Here is a 20341-nt window from a genome sequence, read left to right as displayed (position 1 = left end):
AAAAAAAAAAAAAAAAAAGACATAATAGATAAATATTTGGTTGACAAAGAACAATATTAATAATAGCGAGGTAGGATTAGAAGAGGACGTGGTGTGGATAAAACTCATGACAATGCTAAGAGGCTCGCCATCTGTTGTTATGATGAAACTAAGCAGGCTTATATCTACATCATAAAACGACATATGTTGAAAATTTTCAAAATAGATCACTTTGAAGTTCTACTTGGTCAAACTTGTCCTTATCTCCATACTTATATCCCCAGTTTGGTTCGGCCTTTATGGGTCAAAGAGGACAACAAAAATTAACGTTTACATTATGTTTTGACTTTTTGTATTAATCACCAAAAACCTCAAGATAATTAATTAAATGTATCTCCCAACGAACGAAAACTGAGATGTAATCCTTTGTTTTAAGAGAAAATGGTGGGTAAAAGCTCACCATCTTGTCTTAAATTCACGCTTTTAAAAAAAAAAATCAAAAAACAAGTCCATGCATGAGCTTAAATTTCATTTGGGTTTCGGGTATCCAGTGGATTATTATCCATCATTAATATCCTCAATTATTTAAAACTCTTAACAAGATGTGTGAGAGAGATACACCAGAAAAAAAAGATTCAAGATTGCCTTTGTTTTATCATATCTTTAAATGAATTTCTTCATGTGCAAGTGTGGCGTGGCCATGGAATCAATTTCCAGGTAACGACCGAGGTCGGTCTCTGGTTGACAAGGAAGTTCAAGAGCAAGATGAAGATCCATTATTTAGCTATATAAATATTAATAAGACTTAAGTTAAAGTTAATATTTTAAATCCTATTTTAAAATCTAAGAAAATATTATAATGAGAGAGTATTATGACTTAAAGGTTTCTTATATGTTTTTTCTAATATTCCATTGGGAACAGAACGAGAGGAACGATTCTCCCCATGCCCTGGATGACCATCCTGCGGAGTAGAGAGAGGCCTCCCCCATTAGCTAGACAACCATCCTTAAATGACCCATCTGCTGCAAACTCCACACCGAGGAGGAAGCCATGGATATTCAAACTGAACACAGGTCTCCTCATCTTTGATCTTGAAGTAGTTTCTTTTAGGTAACTCTTTTGTTAGATCGACCTCCACAAAAATCTATGCCTCATCAACAGGTGACTAATTCGGTCTCTTGGTGCAATTGCTTAGGTTCACCAACAGGGGTAGCAAGGAAGCTTAGGCCTGGCCAAGTGAACATAGATGGAGGAACATTTTTTAAGTAGAATGGCATAGTCTTGATCTCCGGCTGAGCGTTCTCAGCTACCGGAGTCCACTTCGAAACGATCATCGGCAAATCACAGAGATATTCCACATGCCCCTACGCAGAACTTGAGACCTTACAGGTGCATTCCGTATTCGAAATTTCATTATTTTATCATTGACACTGAAAACATCGATTTTAATAGAACGATCACTGAGGTTCCAGATCTTATTCACTATGACGTAAATTCTTCCAACATGTGGACCTGAATTAGGGAAACAGCCCACAAGGAAATCCTCCCACAAAGGAACTTAATCTTGCAATACTTCGTCAGGAACAACCACCATGGCTTTACCATCAACCACTTGGACATTAACAACAAATTTTGAAAGACTCGGCCTCCCGACTGTAGTAGCATACAACTTTTGGGGTGGAACAAGTACAGATCCCACCTCAGCTGGACTTCCCACCGCCATGGAGCCGTCTCCAGCCACCACCGACATGGCGTGCAGGCGGCTAGCCGCTAGACTCTTCCCACAGAAACGAAAACCCTAATCGCACCCTTCTTATCGCCTTTGCTCTGCTATGCTGATCGCCTTTCCTTCAGTAGTATTTATTTACATCATCACTTTGAGTCAAAAGTAAAAATATATGCAACTTGTAAAAGACATAACTTAATGAAACACTACTAAAAAGAAATTAAATTACCAGAATTTTCGAGAATTTCATTTGTATATCCCGGAGGGTACATATCGTACCAGATGTGTGTAAAACAGAGTTCTTTTATTCTTTACTTACATGTCGTACCCTCAACATTTTGGCTCCAACAGAGTTCTTTTATAAATTTGTATATTGAATCATTTATAATGAAATTTTGATGATATAATTATTAGAAACAAAATACAAGGTTACTGCACAAATTTTAGAATCCACACACATGAATTCTTACAAATAATACTAATAACTTTTAAAGCTAGAAGATTTAAAATTTTAAAAGAATTAACTTTTAAACTTTCATAATTGAATACTTTATTTGTTAGTCATGATTTTCTTTTATTTTTTAAAAGTGGCTTTATTTAATACTGCTATAATATAAATCATATCAAAACATAAATTCATTCTGATATGATGAAAGAAATCCAAATTAGTATAGCTTATCTATAGTTTATTTTGTCTGGAGGTATCTAATACATTTTAATTTTTTCTTCATAGATTTATTATTTTTAGTAAAAGAATATTTTATTTTTACTTATATTCTTGTATATTACCCTCAGCAATTTTTATTTTTCGAGAGACCTTATATATATATATATATAGTACATTAAGAAGGTATATAATTTACAAAATTTTGTGAAACCCTTAAAGACCTTATAATCCTTATTATCATCTTAAACGTAATTAATGGTGTCGGTGAACCTTCCATGGGAATTAGTGGAAGAGATCCTTTGTAGGGTTCCACCTCAAGTCTCTTGTTCGATTCACAACCGTATGTAAGCAATGGAATTCTCTTTTGGACGACAAGAAGTTTGTGAACGACCAGTTGGCTCGATCACAACCACAATTCATCTTCCGGACTGATGATTCTAAGATTTATTCGGTAGCCGTTGATTTCAATGGTCCAAGGATAGAGGTCCATGAGTTAATCTTAGACATTCCTGGTTTGAAATGTGACATGCCAGTATGGATGTTCGACTATGTACATTGTGATGGCTTGTTGTTTTGTAGGTTCCAGTTTAGAGGGGTCCTGATTTGGAACCCCATGTTGAGATAAACTAAACGGTACGGATCCCAACATAGTTATCCAACTGCCCAATATGACATAGGTTATGATAACAAGAAACGATACAAGATGTTGGATTATAATTATGAATTTGATCCATCAATAAAATCTTGGATTTATGAGATTGGGTAATATACAAAGAAAGTCAAAGATTTCGCGCGGGTCTGATAGTACATGGTCAGCTATCCAATCAAATAGCGTATCTCTGAATGGAACTTTGTATTGGGCTGGTGTAGATGTTAACAATGGTGTTTTCATTAGAAGTTTCAGTTTTTCAACAGAGAGACGAACGACTTTTTGTTATCTACCGTTTAAGTACGATGACGACAATGTTCTATCCCTTGCGGTTTTTAGGAAAGATCGTCTTTCATTGCTAAGTTATGCAATAAGACATTAAAGATAAATATTTGGTTGACAAAGAACAATATTTAATAATAGGGAGGTAGGATTAGAAGAGGACGTGGTGTGGATAAAACTCATGACAGTGTTAATACCTAATTTCCCTAAATTTTCGTTTTTTTTTGGTATAATCGTCCTGACCTAACTTACTTTCTAGACAGCAGCGATGCTAAGAGGCTCGCCATCTGTTGTTATGATGAAACTAAGCAGGCTTATATCTACATCATAAAACGACATATGTTGAAAATTTTCAAAATAGATCACTTTGAAGTTCTACTTGGTCAAACTTGTCCTTATCTCCATACTTATATCCCCAGTTTGGTTCGGCCTTTATGGGTCAAAGAGGACAACAAAAATTAACGTTTACATTATGTTTTGACTTTTTGTATTAATTACCAAAAACCTTAAGATAATTAATTAAATATATATTTGAGTAAAAAAAAATTAATTAAATATATCTCCCAACGAACGAAAACTGAGATGTAATCCTTTGTTTTAAGAGAAAATGGTGGGTAAAAGTTCACCATCTTGTTTTAAATTCACGCTTTTTATAAAAAATTCAAAAAACAAGTCCATGCATGAGCTTAAATTTCATTTGGGTTTCGGGTATCCAGTGGATTTTTAACCATCATTAATATCCTTAATTATTTAAAACTCTGAACAAGATGTGTGAGAGAGATACACCAGAAAAAAAGATTCAAGATTGCCTTTGTTTTATCATATCTTTAATAAAACAAGTGTGGCGTGGCCATGCAATCAATTTCCAGGTAACGACCGAGGTCAGTCTCTGGTTGACAAGGAAGTTCGAGTTGGAGGGAGAGCAAGATGAAGATCCATTGTTTAGCTATATAAATATTAATAAGACTTAAGTTAAAGTTAATATTTTAAATCCTATTTTAAAATCTAAGAAAATATTATAATGAGAGAGTATTATGACTTAAAGATTTCTTATATGTTCTTTCTAATATTCCATTGCTGGTCGTTGTATTGTCATTTATCATAGTCATTTGTCATTTTCTCTGTTGTTGGATTCTTATTTGAATAAATTAGGGCTACTTTAGTTAAAGTTTTCTTCTAAATTTACCAAATGCAAAGACTTTTTTCATCACTTGCCCGTAATAAAATCGAAGAACATCAAACATAAAAGGATGAGACTATCACATATGCTTTCGAAAACTCCCGTTTTCGCAAAACTTCCGTAACCACAATCGCAAATATATAGTCAAATACTAATTTAAACCAGTTATGCGCAGAATATCATAAAAATATTCTATATCCTCAAAATTATTTAATAAGATGTGTATCATAAAGAATAATAATACAAGGTATTTTTTTAGAAACTAGCTATAACTATTTGGAAAGTATGTAACGTATATATAGGTTCATCCATATTTAAAGTTAAAATGAGAACATGTACATTATTCATATATTTATCTTACAAAATGTTAAATTTGATAATTTTATAGTGTTATATACTTATATAATGTACATGTACTTTAGCATATATCCATATTTGTTGGGATACAAACAATGTCCCATACCTGAAAATTAGAAAATAAGTTTCTAATATATAAGCCAAGACCAACTCCAATTAGTATGAGACTTTTTGGGAAGGAGTACAATAAAAAATCGGTGCGGGCTTTGCCACATGGACTCAAAATGGACAATATCATACTAATAGGGGAGTTGGCTTGGGCTTGTAAAGCCCAACAATTGGTATCAGAGCCTAGGTTGAAATAAATGGACCTAAGAAGTGGGTATGAGCGTAACGATTAGTGTGGGAGAAGCCCCTCAATGTGACACGATAAGAAGGGTACCTTGCGAATAAGGAAGCACCGAGTTAATGGTGACAAGATTTCGCCGAAGGGGAGACCTAAGGTTCGTGGTCCTTGGTTTGAGGGAGAGTATTGTTGGGTACAAACCAACGTCCCACATCGGAAGATTAGAAAAGAAGTTTCTAATATATAAGTCAAGTCCAAACCTACTTATTATGAGGCCTTTTGGGAAGGAGCCTAATAAGAAATCCGTGCGGGTTTTGCCATCTCGGCCCAAAGCGTACAATATCATACTAATGAGATTTGACTTGGGTTTATAAAGCCCAACAATTGGTATCAGAGCCTAGGTCGAAATTGGACCTAGGGGAGTGGGTGTGGGCTCTATGTTCGGTGTGGGAGGATCTCTCAAAAAAGATGACATGATTAAGGGTGCCTAAAAAATACTTACTTAGTATGAGACCTTTTTCTCTGATCTCATTAGTATGATATTGTCCACTTTGGACAGAGATGGCAAAACCCGCACGGATTTGTTATTGGGCTCCTTCCCAAAAGGCTTCATATTATTTAGGGTTTGACTTGACTTATATATTAAAAACTTCTTTTCTAATCTTCCGATGATATATTCTATAAATGAAGAACATTGAGTCAATACCGGCCGAAACGGTAAACATTGAGTCAATACTGGCCAAAACGGTAAACATTGAGTCAATACCAGCCGTGACGGTAAACATTGAGTCAATACGGGCCGTAATGGCAAACATCAAGCCGATATGGGCTGACACAACAATTAACAAGCCAATACGGGCTGTAACGACAAACAACGACTCAATACGGGCTGTAATTGGATTTTGTGACCGACTCTGATTTGCTACGACATTATCAAGAAAATATTTGACTCAATATCGTGGAGAGAATATTCGGAATGACCTTATCTCATGAAGAGGCTATTACTCAAACCCAAATCCCATGAGGATTAGGGTAAAGAGACTTCCCTATAAATAGTGAACGATTTCGACATGATAGGAGAGGAAATCAAGAGCAAAACAAGAGACCAAAAACACAGCCACACGACTCAATTCCAAAGCATTGTTAGGGTTCCTAAATTGACTCGTTGTGCATTAAACTCTTGTATATGAGCTCGATACTTTGATCAATAAAAAAGACTATTCAACATCTATTTCTTGTTTCCGTAGTCTCTAAACGAATCGATTATTTTTGCCCAAACAAAAATGAGTGTCATAAAAATATTGTATCCTACAATTATTTTATAAAATGTGTATCATGAAAAAAAAAATACAAACTATAATTATTTGGAAAGTTTTCATTTACTTATTTACATGTGTAATGTATACTTTAGTCATCTATATTACAAACGCATCTTAAATTTGATAATTTTTTAGTGTTATACCACTCTTTGTTTGAAAATTATTATTTTTTATTTTGTTTGTATAAGTTTAACTCACGTACATCTATCGCTGGAAACTACACTGTTGCAGAATCTCAATTTTGAACGTGTTAGATGACATTCATCTCCCTCAAGCCTCAAGAGTGAAGACACCTTTTTATTTCCACTATCTATTTACAAAGAGCCACACGCATAAGCACTAGCATTCAATACGCTCATCGGTCGTGTAAGGTAAAACCATGTATAGAGGAGAAGAAACTAGAAAAGGAACATCGACAAACCATGGAAGTAAATTAATCAAAGTGTCTTGACCCAACAACAACTGATTTTGCCCAAAAAAAGAAGTTCAGGTTATATCCAGATTATGCTTTAAGAACAATAATAGATGAATAGCCAATAATTAAGATGAATTCAAATTTAACAACCTAACATCAATATGCATGGTTAGATATCTTTGAATAAACCCATTTATTAAACTTCTTAAAGTCTCAAACATCGAAACAGAATTCTGTAAAAATGATCAATCGATAAAAACCAAGTAATATATCTGCTCTTAATATCTAAAATAGGGCTGGGCAAAATAACCGATAACCAAATAACCGACCGAAACCGAACCGAAAAAAACTAAACCGAACCGAACCGAAATTCTTCAAATACCCGAATGGTTAGTAAAAATCTATATCCAAACTAACCGAAACCGAACCGAACCGAACCGACAATTAAATGGTTAACCGAAATATCCGAAAACCTAGAAGATATCAAATATTATATACTTAATATTATGCAAAACTATAAAATAAACTTAAAATATAAATTATTTCTAGATTCAAAACAATTAAATATTTTAAATAATCAATATATGTAAATGTTATTATTTTGAATTTACAAAGTTAAATACTATTTTGTAAAATTGAATCAATATTTTTCCCTTTTTTGTATTTTTGTTATTGTATATTTGGTTAATTTTGGTTATATTCGGTTAGTTTTGGTTATATTTGGTTTATTTGGTTAATGTTAATATAATTTATGTTAGTTATGGTTATTTATTTAAATAACCAAACCGAAACCAAACCGAAAGAAACCGAACCGAACTAAACCGAAATTTCATAAATATCCAAATGGTTACTATATTACTATATCCAAAATAACCGAAACCGAATACAACCGAACCGAAACCGAATGGTTAACCGAATGCCCAGGCCTAATCTAAAACAATGTCTAACAGTCAATAAAACGATGTATGATAGTCGTACCTTAGTAGTTAAGAAAAATCTAATAGATTGTGTATACAATTAAAAAAATTCGACATGTTACACAAGAAAAAGTCTGACCATAGATGAGCAAAATCTTGGATTGGAAAGAATATTTGTTAAAGAAATATCAAAGTACAAGTCCATGTAGTTAGTTTGTTCTATATATAACCAAACAAAAAGCCAAAATGTAATAAACTTAAACTGTTAATTATCGTTGCCCTCTTTGACATAGGTAGGCCGAACCAAACTGGGGACTTAAGTACGGAGACAAGGACGCACGACACGACATAGATCAAGTAGAATGATCTATTTTGATTTTATTTATTTATTCTGAACAAGACAATTCTTGGGTGCACCCTTCACCCCCTCTTAGTTAAGGAAACAAATTATTGATTAAGAAATAAATTTTGTATATCAATTAATTTTAAAATTATTAATTCTAGATATTATATTATAGTTTTAAATTATAACATCTAAACCCAAATCACTCTTTTTATAAACCCAAATTAAAATAAAATTTTCTTTAATTGTAAAATCTAAACCCTAACCACTATTTTATAAACCCAAACCGACATATAATTTTGTTTAATTATAAAATCTAAACCCTAACTACTCTTTTGTAAACCCAAACCGACATATAATTTCGTTTAATTGTAAAATATAAACTCTAAACTCTAACCCCTCTTTTTTAAATCCAAACCGACATATAATTTCATTTAATTGTAAAATCTAAACCCTAAACTCTAACCACTCTTTTGTAAACCCAAACCGACACATAATTTTGTTTAATTGTAAAAACTAAACCCTAACCACTTTTTTGTAAACCCAAACCAACATATGATTTCGTTTAATTGTAAAATCTAAACTCTAATTATTATTTTATAAACCTAAACTAACATAATTTCCTTAATAAAAAATCTACAGAATTGGTTTTGCTAACTTGTTTTATCTTTTTATTTTAGTTTTGATTTATTTTATAAATATGACATTGACATGACAGTTTGTTGTGTTTTGATTGGTTAAAACCCAAGAATTTTTCTTCTCACCATATGTCGTCCTCCTCTCCTCTTAGTTTGATTACCTTAAAATGATCTATTTTTATTTTTCTTATGATGTAGAGGAAGTAAGTTAGGTCAGGAAGATTATACCAATTAATAAAACAAAAATTTAGGAAATTAGGTATTAACATTGTCATGAGTTTTATCCACACCACGTCCTCTTCTGATCCCACTTCCCTATTATAAATATTGTACTTTTGTCAACGAAATATTTATCGTTGATGTCTTAATGAATGCATAATTTTAAGAGTTAATTAAATAAAATGCCATATACAATTTTTTTTTTCGAAAATGCCATAAATAATTATTTTTTTTGAGAATGCCATACACAGTATTTTAATTGGATTCAAAATAACTGAACTACCCTTGAAACAAAGATCATATGATTTTGGAATCGTACGCTCTTTGACTATTTTTGGACAGATTATATCACTTTTTCTTTTGTAAATGGTTAGATCTGATATGTTTTTGTGACTCTGCCATCAATATGATTCAACACATCGATGACATGTTTAATCTCGACAAGATTTTCGACGAAAGAGTGTGAAAAGAGTTCAGACTTATGTGACAGATCTGATTAAGATTCTTTCTCTCGTTATAGAAAAGAGAAAGATATATACTTTGCTGGAAGTGAGGACTATCTGTTGAGGTGATGGAAGTGAGATGTGGAAGAACAGATTGGAGATAGTAACATAATTGTAGTTTTCTTAAGAACAAAAAAGAATGAGAAGATGAATGAGAAAAGAGAAAGAAAAAAAAACACTGAAGATGAAAGAGTTTTGTGGTTTATCTGAAACGACCTGACCCGTTTTTTTTTTTAATAAATAATAAATATACTACAGCTAGTGGTCTCATACCCACTAGCCACCTAACCACAAACACAACCAACAGCGGAAATAACAGATACCAATAACCAATAAATAATCCAATCATAATCCAATAACCGATATTAATTCCAAATCATAAACTAATGATCCAAACAGCATAAACCATAGAACCAGCAATCCTAAACAACATTCTAGGACTCAACTCTAGCAACCTAACAGAAGCCAAACAACCAAGCGAACCACTAGAACATCCTCCTCTTCATTGCCTTGATTCCACGATCACACTTTGCCTTTACCTGCATCACAAACACAAATTGCAATACATGAGTATTTTATAAACACTCAGTAAGGAAATCCTCCCATCTATTGGGTTATACACACAAGCAATAGAGACATCTCTAACCATCAATAAACAATCAACAATCAACAATAACAAACCAGGACTCAGCATCGACCGACACAAACATGCATCAACTGACAACAGTTGGAGGTTGCGTCGACCGACGCAAGATCTGCATCGACCGATGCAAGGTTAACTTGCATCGACCGATGCTCCCATTGCATCGACCGACGCATGCTCGACATAGCACGAAAACCCTAGATTTTACGCGCCGTCCTCGCATCTGCATCGACCGACACACAGAGTGCATCGACCGATGCAATGCCGAGCATCGTTTTCCCCCGAAGCTTTTCGCCGGATTTTTGTTCCTGTAACCACAAAACACAATCCCAAGCCACAAGAAAGCTTCCAATCGTCCCAAATACCAATCTAACAAGCCTAACAACACAAAACAAGCAAATAAGAGATTTCTCCAGCTTAGATAAGCCATGGTCATGCACTTACCTTTGCCCAGAAGTTTCTGAATCTTAAACAATCAAGAACACGCTCCTAGGAAGCTCCTACAACGTCCTAAGTCTCATATCTCACCAGAAAAAGCCACCAATCCACAGAAAATCACCAAGAACACCATGAACACTCTTTCTCTCTTTTTTCTCTCTCAAAAGCGGCCAAAACAACTAATGAGACAAAAGAAACCACTTAAGGGTTTTTCCCCTTTTCCTTTGCCCAAAACGCAGCGTTCACTTAAACTCGTCCGCAGAAAACAACCTTGCTTTGACCGATGCATATAGTGCTACCTAAGAAATCAACTGCTACCTAAGAAATCTTAGACTCATCAGTTCTTAGAATTCTATTTTAAAAAATAAAGACTCAATATACATGACTTAAAAAATATACAGTTTTGAATAACACCAAATAAATTATGAAGTATTTGAAATACTAATTGAACTTCATTATAGATGACTCAATATACAAAATTTATATAGTTTTGAATAACACTAGATAAAATAATGAAGTATTCGTAATTCTAGTTGAACAACACTAATTTTTTTTGTCCGAGAGCTTGTGGTCGTGTGGTAGGGAGCGGGACTGCATGAAACTAAGTCACATTTTCCTGAACAACTTTACACAGATATGAGCCTATCTAAAGGCCCATTTGAATATCCAGAGAGAGGATCTATCCGTGGATTGCACCTCCCCCAGAGATTAGTCTCGGGCCCTCCATAAGCCTGGGGATTTACTCTGAGTTAACAAAAAAACAACACTAATTATTTTTTCTAAATAATCATGATTATAAATATAAACAAAATCCAATAACACAATGTCAAAACAAATTAAAATCATTAATTGTCTGTCTATATATTTTCTTTAAAACATAATAAGGTTATTCCCAATGAGGGTTCTAAGGCAGATTTTAAGGGTGAAAGAAAAAAAAAATCAGAAATAACAAAAAAAAGGTAAGAGAGGCTCTAATATAACATACCCGATTGTGTTTTAAGAGCTCGTACGTGTCGTGATTTCGTTGGTTGAGAGAAAAATAGAAGAAGCAAAAAAAAACAATTGTTTCGAGATTTTTTTTGTTTTCTCTCTTGATCTCTCTCTCGCTGTTTCAATCTCGATCGAAGTCCAGTGTTGATATAAGGAAGGAGAAGGATATGTTACAGCTATGGAATCAGAGGCGATTGTGGTCGGAGGAGAGACGAAGCGGACATCAATTGGTTGGACAAACAGAATAATAGAGATAAAAGTTTTTTTGATGGCCGATTGATTTTATTTTTTCTTCCTCTTCCTCTCTCTGTCTCTCTGTCTCGCGAATTGACAATCGAAGAAGAAATGGAATCAGAGGAGATTCGTGTCAGAGGAGATGCGAATCAGAGGAGGTAATTGATTTTGTCGGAGCTGGATTCAACTTTTTTTTTTTTTTTTTATCTTCTCCAGATCTCTCTCTCTCTCTAAACCGATTTCTCACCTGGTTCATTTTCCTTTTTAGCTGCTTCGGATCTGTTACCCTCAATCTTTTGATTTCTCTCATCCCTCGATTGATCGTTTATAGTCCATTTCCTCGAATCTCTCCTAATCCATTGTGTTTGTTGTTGTTGTTGTGAATTGGTGATTGATTAAAATTGAAATTGAAATTGACGTTTTTCTTGGCCATTTTTTTGCTCTTATTTCCTTCTTTCGGCTTAAGATCCAAAAAAGCTCGTCCTGTAATTGTAATGCCAATCATAAAAAAAGACTAACCTCGATTCGAAATTGCTGCTTCTCATTGACAATTAATATATATCTTTGGTAGCGTAGAAATGGCTTATTGTGATGGAAACGTAAATCCCAACATTTACATTCAATCTGATTCTTCGTACCCTGTTTTGGTATTTGTGTAAACTAAATGATGTGTCAAATTTTTCAGGTTGATTGATTAAAGCCATGGTTCTTGATGGGCTTGTATCTTCACCATTAAGGAGACAACAGTGTCTAAAGAAGCAGTGGGAAGAGTTGGGTAGTTGCTCCACCGTTGTTCAGAGGCATCGCTATCTCTTGACTGCATTGGCTCTTCTGGCATTCCTCTGCACTATTTATCTCTACTTTGCTGTCACTTTAGGCGCTAGGCACTCCTCCTGCTATGGCTTGACCGGTAAAGACAAGGCAATCTGTCAATTACCTTTGGTTTAACTCACCCATGATTGTTTAGGTATGTTCATATAAAGATGGGAAAGTTAGTATTGACACTGCTGCTGGAGTGCTTGGAAGATATGAACCACGCCCAGTTACACCCTACAGTTTATTTCTTGTTTTCTCTGTGACAAAGGGTGTCACTTACGGAATGATACATTGGCTTGTCGACAAAGGGTGAGTAACAACATTATAAGCTAGCAAACTTTTTCATGTATTCATTTCACACACCTTGACATTCTGAATCGACTTCAAGTATTACATATGAAGTGTATGAATTGTCCTTATTGGACCAAAGCTCAATGTTGTTTTGGTTGTTTGTTTGTTCATAACTGATCAAAGGGTTTGGAAGTTGAATGAGATTAGATTCAAAAAACTATATTTTAAAAAATAAGAGACTCAAAATTATATTCTACTATTGGAGAGGATAATTTTAATTAAAATTATATTCTACCATAAAACACTAAAAATTAAAACCCACCATTAGTGATGCCCTAAACACTCTTAGCGAATTGAAATATTTTTACCGTTACTAATACTATATATAAATTAAATAGATTAAAGATCCTATTATTTTAAGTAATTGTTTTTTTTTGCTTTTTTTTTTTTTCACAAAACAAATATAAATAAGAAAAGGAGATAAGATAAACCCTCTTTGCTCACTCGGAGATAATCCTCCGCCGGTGCGTTTCGATGTTCTCCGCCGTCGCCAAACCCTTTCTCTCTCCTTCACCACCGCTCTTTCGCCTTCCTCTTTCTTCTTTCTCAATTTCATTCCGCGTTATCCCCTCATTCTTCTCCTCCTCCTCTTCCTCTCTCTTGCCGTCTCCTCAATCTTCTAATCCAATTACGCCTCTCTTTTCCTCGAGCCGCCGCAACTGTAGTCGCCATGCGTTTATCGTTGACCAGTATCTCTCATGTTCCATGCCTGAGAAGCCTCTTCGTGTCGCCGTACTCCTCAGTGGCGGCGTCGATAGCAGTGTCGCTCTCCGTCTCCTCCACGCCGCTGGTCACTCCTGTACCGCTTTCTATCTCAAAATCTGGTTTCAGGTGTGCTTCTTCTTCTTCGCAATTGCTTGTTGGAACCGTAGACACATATCGTAATTACAGTTTAAGCAGTGTCTTGATTGAGGTTTTATAGATTTTGAAATTGATGATTTTGGTCTGGCCTTCTCTAGAATATTAGTTGTGATGTTTCAATGATGTGTAGGAAGGCTTTGAGAATTTCTGGAATCAGTGCCCCTGGGAAGATGATTTGAAGTATGCAAAGCTTGTTTGTGAGCAGGTAGTGTTCTTTATTTAATCGTTAATTTTTTTTTTATCTTAAATCAACATTTGAGATGTTTACTGCTTATAGTGGTGGTGCCATTTCACAGGTTGATGTTCCTTTGGAGGTTGTGCATTTAACAGATGAATATTGGGAAAGAGTTGTAAGTTCTTTCTTCGTTGCTCTTCTTTTTAGATTGCTAATAATAATTTGGGTTTCTGATTGGATTTTCCAACATTAAAATCAGGTTTCCTACATTATTGAGGAGTATCGTTGTGGACGTACACCTAATCCAGATGTTTTGTGTAATACTAGAATCAAGTTTGGTAAGCTCTTGTGAACAATGGATTGTAATCGCCCATTATGAAAGAATTCTGCTTTCAGTGTATATGCTATCTTTGAATGATCAATTATAGATTGACCTTATATTTTCAGGTGCATTCATGGATGCAATTAGTGATATGAAGTATGACTACGTAGCTTCAGGTCACTATGCTAAAGTGGTTCATCCCCCTGCTGACCAAAATGATTCATCATCTGTTTTGGAACTGTCACAAGACATCGTACTTACTACCCGATAAAACACTGTTTTTTTTTAATCAGCATGTCTTTACTGATATAGAGTAAACATCACATGTTGGGTTCGATGTTTGTATTGTATCTACTTTTGTAGGCTACTAATGCTTCTTAGGTATATTGCTTTGTTTTTAGTCCTCTCTACCATTAAAAGTCGGTATTTTTTTTTTTCAGGTGAAGGATCAGACCTACTTCCTCTCACATCTCTCTCAACCCCAGCTTAAGCGACTGCTTTTCCCACTTGGTTGTGTAAAGAAGGTACTCGAGGAAGTTTTATCTTTCCAAATTGGGAGAAATTTTGGTCGCATAACTATGCTCCAATCCAAGATGTGGAGAAAAATAAATAGATTTTGATTTCTTGGAGGTGATTATCATACTTGTTTGCCTTTGTTTTTTTGATGTACAGGAAGAAGTTCGCAAACTAGCCACACAATTTGATTTGCCAAATAAAGATAGAAAGGATTCACAAGGAATATGTTTCCTTGGGAAGGTATACTTTCTAGTGTTTTCTTCTGGTTAATGGCAATTTTACCTAGTGGAACTCTGATACATGTTAACATGGTTTTATGTAATAGGTAAAGTTCAGTGACTTTGTCGGTAGACACATAGGAGAGATGGAAGGAATTATATTGGAAGCTGAAACTGGGGATTTTCTTGGTAACCATCGGGGATTTTGGTTTTACACGATCGGACAACGACAAGGTTTGCGTTTACCTGGCGGGCCTTGGTATGTTTCTTAACTGATGCATTAAAACCGTTTGTGTTACCTGCAAGTGGCTCATAGATCATTAAGCAGCTTTAGGTTCTGAACATGAATGCTTCAAATGCCTTCAATAGTGTTGAGAAAACAACCTGGCTTAACTTCTAATTACATGATGAGTGTAAATTCTTTTAGATCCTTAATTTTTGTTGTGATAATACTTTATCCATGTGCAGGTATGTTGTCGAAAAGGACACAAAGAACAATGTGGTGTTTGTCTCCAGAAATTACTACTCAATCGATAAGAGAAGGCGGATTTTCCGTGTTGGCTCCTTAAGATGGCTTAGTGGGAAACCTTGGGGCAATGTTAGCAAGCTCCGTTGCAAGGTAAATAATATGATCAATTACTTTTTACACATGATCGTTTACTTGGCTTTTATAACTGAAGAGTTGCTTTTCTAGGTCCGGCATGGGCCTGGCTTCTACAGCTGCAGTTTTGAAATGGAAGCAAAGGGAGATGTTGCAGTTGTACACCTAGACGAAGACGATCAAGGTCTAGCTGCTGGACAGTTTGCAGCGTTTTATGAGGGAACCACTTGCATTGGTTCAGGCGTAATTCTGGAATCTTGGGACGATCAATGTTTCCCGGTCTGTGCAAAAGCCCTTCAACTCGCAGCGATGGAAGATAAAACCAAACTCGGGAAACCCGTCAAAATCATGACGATGCCACTTACATCATCTGTTGAGGCTGATTCAGGAGAAGTCAGTGCTGAAGAAAAGCTGGTTAATGCATGAGAGACGCAATGCAAGGGATGGTGCAGTTCTCGGTTTCACCTACAAACTCTGTAGATTTGAAGCTTTAGCTTGATAGGTGATAACAACATACGACATTCCACTACGAGCTTCAGGATTTGATGGGAATGTTGTATTATACATAAGGTATACTGTTGAAAATAATTTGACCTCCCGGTGATCAGATATGAGTTAATTACATAAATTTGTTTTTATCATTTTTAATTGGATTTTATTCTATATGAGCTTTACATGCGCACGTGTTTCCATGTGTTTGACAACTAAAATATTGTAAGATAGAGAGAGAAAAGCTTGATTGGCTTAAAATAGAGCTTGAAAAACGCTCTTGCATCGAGACAGGGGAAAAGCTCGGTTCGTGTCTTCCCCAACATTTTTTTCGATATTCTTCTGTTGCTTTGTGTTGTTGTTCCCTTCTCTCTCTCGCGGACATGACGATCCCTGCGGCTCTTGTCTTTATCCCTGTTGGTGTCCTCTTCTTGATCTCTGGGCTCATTGTCAACATCATTCAGGTCATCCATTTTTGTTTATCGAAATCGTGATTTTTGCTCTGATACACCAATGGAAGAGACAGAGCAGAAACATTTTCTGTTCTTTAATAATCTGTTATGGAATTGAAATTTGTGTCAACTAAAGGTTTCAGAAACCTTTCCCCTGTTTCCAGCTTGTGTTCTTCATCACTGTTCGTCCGTTCTCAAGAAGTTTGTATAGAAGAATCAACAAAACTGTTGCGGAATTACTTTGGTTGCAGCTCATATGGTTGTTTGATTGGTGGGCTTGTATAAAGGTTAGTGTTTTTCATGAAATCTTGTTGTGGTGTCTACATAGAGAGGTATCATATCCTGATATGTGTTGTTGTTGCTGCAGATCAATTTATACGCCGATGCAGAGACTCTAGAGCGAATTGGTAAAGATAATTTAAATGCCTATGAAACCTTAAGTATAAGTATTCAAATCTAGTGATTATTGTTCTTGGTATTAACTTTCAAGGGAAAGAACATGCACTTGTCTTAAGCAATCATCGAAGTGACATTGATTGGCTTATTGGATGGGTCATGGCTCAGGTGTTTCTATCTCTCTCTGAAACATGATTTGTTTGTCATTTGAAGAAATCAATGTCTCTGATTGATTACTATTAATCATATAACAGCGTGCAGGTTGTCTTGGAAGCTCTTTAGCAATCATGAAGAAAGAAGCCAAGTATCTTCCTGTCAGTTTTTTTTTTCCGATCTTTTGTTGTGTTTTCTCGTTTTTAGTTAATATCTATATTTTTACTGAATTATTACAAGTCTTTCACAGATCATAGGTTGGTCGATGTGGTTTTCGGATTACAGTTTCTTGGAAAGAAGTTGGGCTAAGGATGAGAACAACCTCAAGGTTATAATTATGAGCGTTTCTTTCTTGAGCTTAAATTTGTATTCTGTTTGATGTGCTTGAACCATCCTTTTTTTTTTTTACTTCTTGCAGGCAGGTTTTAAACGACTTGAGGACTTTCCTATGACATTCTGGTTGGCACTTTTTGTTGAAGGAACTCGTTTCACTCAGGAGAAGCTTGAAGTTGCTCAAGAGTACGCTTCTATCCGAAGCTTACCGTCTCCTCGGAATGTCTTGATTCCTCGTACAAAGGTGAGTTTCAGTGTTTCACCAACAACTTGCTTTTTTCTGGTTATTCTGAGCGTTACTTCACTTGGATTCACATATATATGCAAAATCAGGGATTTGCTTCGGCGGTGTCTCACATACGGTCATTTGTTCCTGCAATTTATGATTGTACCGTAACCGTTCAGAACAATCAGCCTACACCAACTCTGCTTAGGATGTTCAGTGGACAATCATCTGAGGTTACAAAAGATTCAAATATGTGTGTGTGTGTGTGTTTTTTTCCACAAAGAAGCCAATGCTCACTATATCATAAACTCTTTGTTTCTTCTTTCTTGAAGGTGAATTTGCAGATGAGACGTCACAAAATGAGCGAGTTGCCAGAAACCGATGATGGCATTGCACAGTGGTGCCAAGATCTATTTATCACCAAGGTGATCACCAACAATAAGTTTTCCTATATTTACGTTAAAATTCATGTCGCTACATTACTTAGTGCATACATTACTAATCAGGATGCTCAACTTGAGAAATACTTCACAAAAGATGTGTTCAGCGACTTGGACGTTCACCAAATCAACCGGCCAATCAAACCATTGATCGTAAGAAACATCGTACATCAGTTCACCGCAAAATGCAATTACAAATTGATTCTCTTATAAAACCTAGTAATGTTGTTGAAAACAGGTGGTCATCATTTGGTTATGTATCCTTATATATGGTGGTTTTAAGCTATTCCAATGGCTCTCCGTGGTGGCGTCGTGGAAGATCATTTTTTTGCTTGTGTTCTTCTTGGTGATTGCAACTATAACAATGCAAGTACTAATTCAATCGTCTGAGTCACAACGTTCAACTCCTGCCAAGAGACCTCTACAAGAACAGCTTATTACTGCCTAGCTAGGACAATAAAAACCTCTATTTAAGTCAGATATTTTTACATTGCATTGTTCCTTAGCTTCACTCAACCATTGAAACATAATTGCTTTTGTTAGTGTGTAACAATTAAATTGTTTATCTTGTTTAATCACCAAGTCCTGTCTACTCAGCAACCAAATTTTCATTGTTATGTTACAAAATGTCTTTTTTAATATAAAAAATAACTATCGAATTCGACTTTGTGAATTTAACAATTAAAGTTACTTTGTCGTTCATAGCCTTCAAACATTCCTTTGGCCCTATTGTTTACACAAAAAGTCCACCTTCAAATTTTTAAAATATTTGATAATTTGTTCATAGATTCTACATTCAACATTACATTTGTTTTTAGTCGGATGTATCAAAGTCAAAAATAATTTCATAATTTGGTAATAGATTGTACATTCAACATTACTTCTGAAATTTATAAATATCAAAATAATAATTTATAAATTATTTAGTTGTAAGATCAGTAACTAAAATTAATATGGTTAAAATGATTTTAAAACAAAATTATATTAAAAATATGGGTACTTTAGTAAAAAAAGGAATTCAATATTATCTTGATGGAAATGAAACTAAACCAAACACACACATTTTTATTATTCAAACGCATCATCGAGATGATCTATTTTGACATTAGATGCATTATTTAGTTGAACTAGATATTCACCGGCGGGGTTTAATTTGTTTAAAAAAATACAAAATGTATTTTGTTTGGTAGATTAACTATATATATGTAACTAATTTTTGTATTTTGTAAATGTACAATATTTTGCATCTATATATTATGTAGTGTCCAATTTCTATGTTTTAGGTATATACCGTGTATTTTTTATAATATAGAAAAAATGATATCATATAGTTTCTTAAATATTTAAATCATCGAGAAGTGTTTTTTTTTTTTAGTTTTCACTTTAGAGATAGTAGTATTTTAATTATATTGTAGTTTTTTCAATAATATCAGTACAATGTAAATGGCTTTCTGTTATGAATGATTACTAGATTTTAACCCACGGTACACCGCGAGATTATGTATTTTTGTATATTTTATATAACTTACAAAAAAAAATATTATGTTGGATCAAATATATGTTTTCAACTTTCTTACAATAATATTGAGATATTTGTAATTTTATTTTCTTTATCTATTTAAAAATTATTATTTTCATTTTAAATTTAATTAATCAAAATTCTTTTATTTTGGAATTTAATCAATCAAAATTAGTTGTTGTGAAAGTAAACATCTGTTAATATGTACAATACTTTGTAGTTAGTATAAAATTATTTCAATTTTATTCACCAATTTGAAATTAGTTAGTTTTGTCTATGAGTATGATAGAGCGGGTTAGTATTGGTTTTTAAATTCTTTCATATAAAATTAAGTTTTTAAAATATTTTGTTTGTGTTTTTAGACCAACCCGCAAAAATATATAAGTGCACTAATATTAACCTAATTCTCATCACATACTTATGATTATTTTTAGTCTAGGTTTGGACCCATGGATAAAAAAAAATAGTTCGTTTTGTATCTGAGTATGATGGAGCGGATTAGTGTTGGTTTTTAACTCCTTTCATATAAAATTAAGTTTTAAAATATTTTGTTTGTGTTTTAAAACCAACCCGCAAAAATATATAAGTGTACTAATATTAACCTAATTCCCGTCACATTCTTATGATTATTTTTAGTTTAGCTTTGGACCCGTAGATAAATAAAATTTACCATAAATTATTGCTGCT

At 34.3% G+C, this 20341-nt stretch overlaps 3 protein-coding genes, 1 long non-coding RNA gene and 2 pseudogenes across 4 annotated transcripts; all 6 read left to right on the top strand.

Annotated features, from left to right (window-relative positions):
- Positions 1-175, top strand: part of LOC109130847 — a 14890-nt pseudogene extending 14715 nt beyond the window's left edge.
- LOC109132297 lies at positions 862-2040 on the top strand. The gene is made up of 3 exons (XR_002037567.1): positions 862-1053; positions 1176-1369; positions 1502-2040. It is a non-coding gene; the product is annotated as an uncharacterized LOC109132297 (long non-coding RNA).
- On the top strand, positions 2629-3766 carry LOC109132294 (annotated as a pseudogene).
- LOC109132295 lies at positions 12473-13037 on the top strand. The gene has a single exon (XM_019243933.1). It carries the CDS (start codon positions 12489-12491, stop codon positions 12732-12734), a length of 246 nt encoding a protein of 81 aa, XP_019099478.1. The 5' UTR covers positions 12473-12488; the 3' UTR covers positions 12735-13037.
- LOC104742640 (tRNA-specific 2-thiouridylase MnmA) lies at positions 13366-16287 on the top strand. The gene is made up of 10 exons (XM_019243932.1): positions 13366-13784; positions 13945-14019; positions 14111-14164; positions 14249-14327; positions 14437-14564; positions 14752-14835; positions 14984-15067; positions 15153-15304; positions 15514-15664; positions 15740-16287. The coding sequence occupies exons 1-10, from the start codon at positions 13428-13430 to the stop codon at positions 16070-16072; spliced, it is 1497 nt and encodes a 498-aa protein (XP_019099477.1). The 5' UTR covers positions 13366-13427; the 3' UTR covers positions 16073-16287.
- On the top strand, positions 16384-18672 carry LOC104778037 (1-acyl-sn-glycerol-3-phosphate acyltransferase 3-like). Its single transcript, XM_010502398.2, has 11 exons — positions 16384-16599; positions 16752-16874; positions 16955-16994; positions 17078-17151; positions 17238-17297; positions 17387-17464; positions 17555-17713; positions 17803-17928; positions 18028-18120; positions 18202-18288; positions 18374-18672. Exons 1-11 carry the CDS (start codon positions 16519-16521, stop codon positions 18581-18583), a joined length of 1131 nt encoding a protein of 376 aa, XP_010500700.1. The 5' UTR covers positions 16384-16518; the 3' UTR covers positions 18584-18672.

The sequence above is a fragment of the Camelina sativa genome, chromosome 3, assembly GCF_000633955.1.
Source record: "Camelina sativa cultivar DH55 chromosome 3, Cs, whole genome shotgun sequence".
Lineage (NCBI taxonomy): Eukaryota > Viridiplantae > Streptophyta > Magnoliopsida > Brassicales > Brassicaceae > Camelina > Camelina sativa.
The sequence above is the reverse complement of the archived record's forward strand: the minus strand, read 5'-3'. Positions and strand labels throughout refer to the sequence as shown.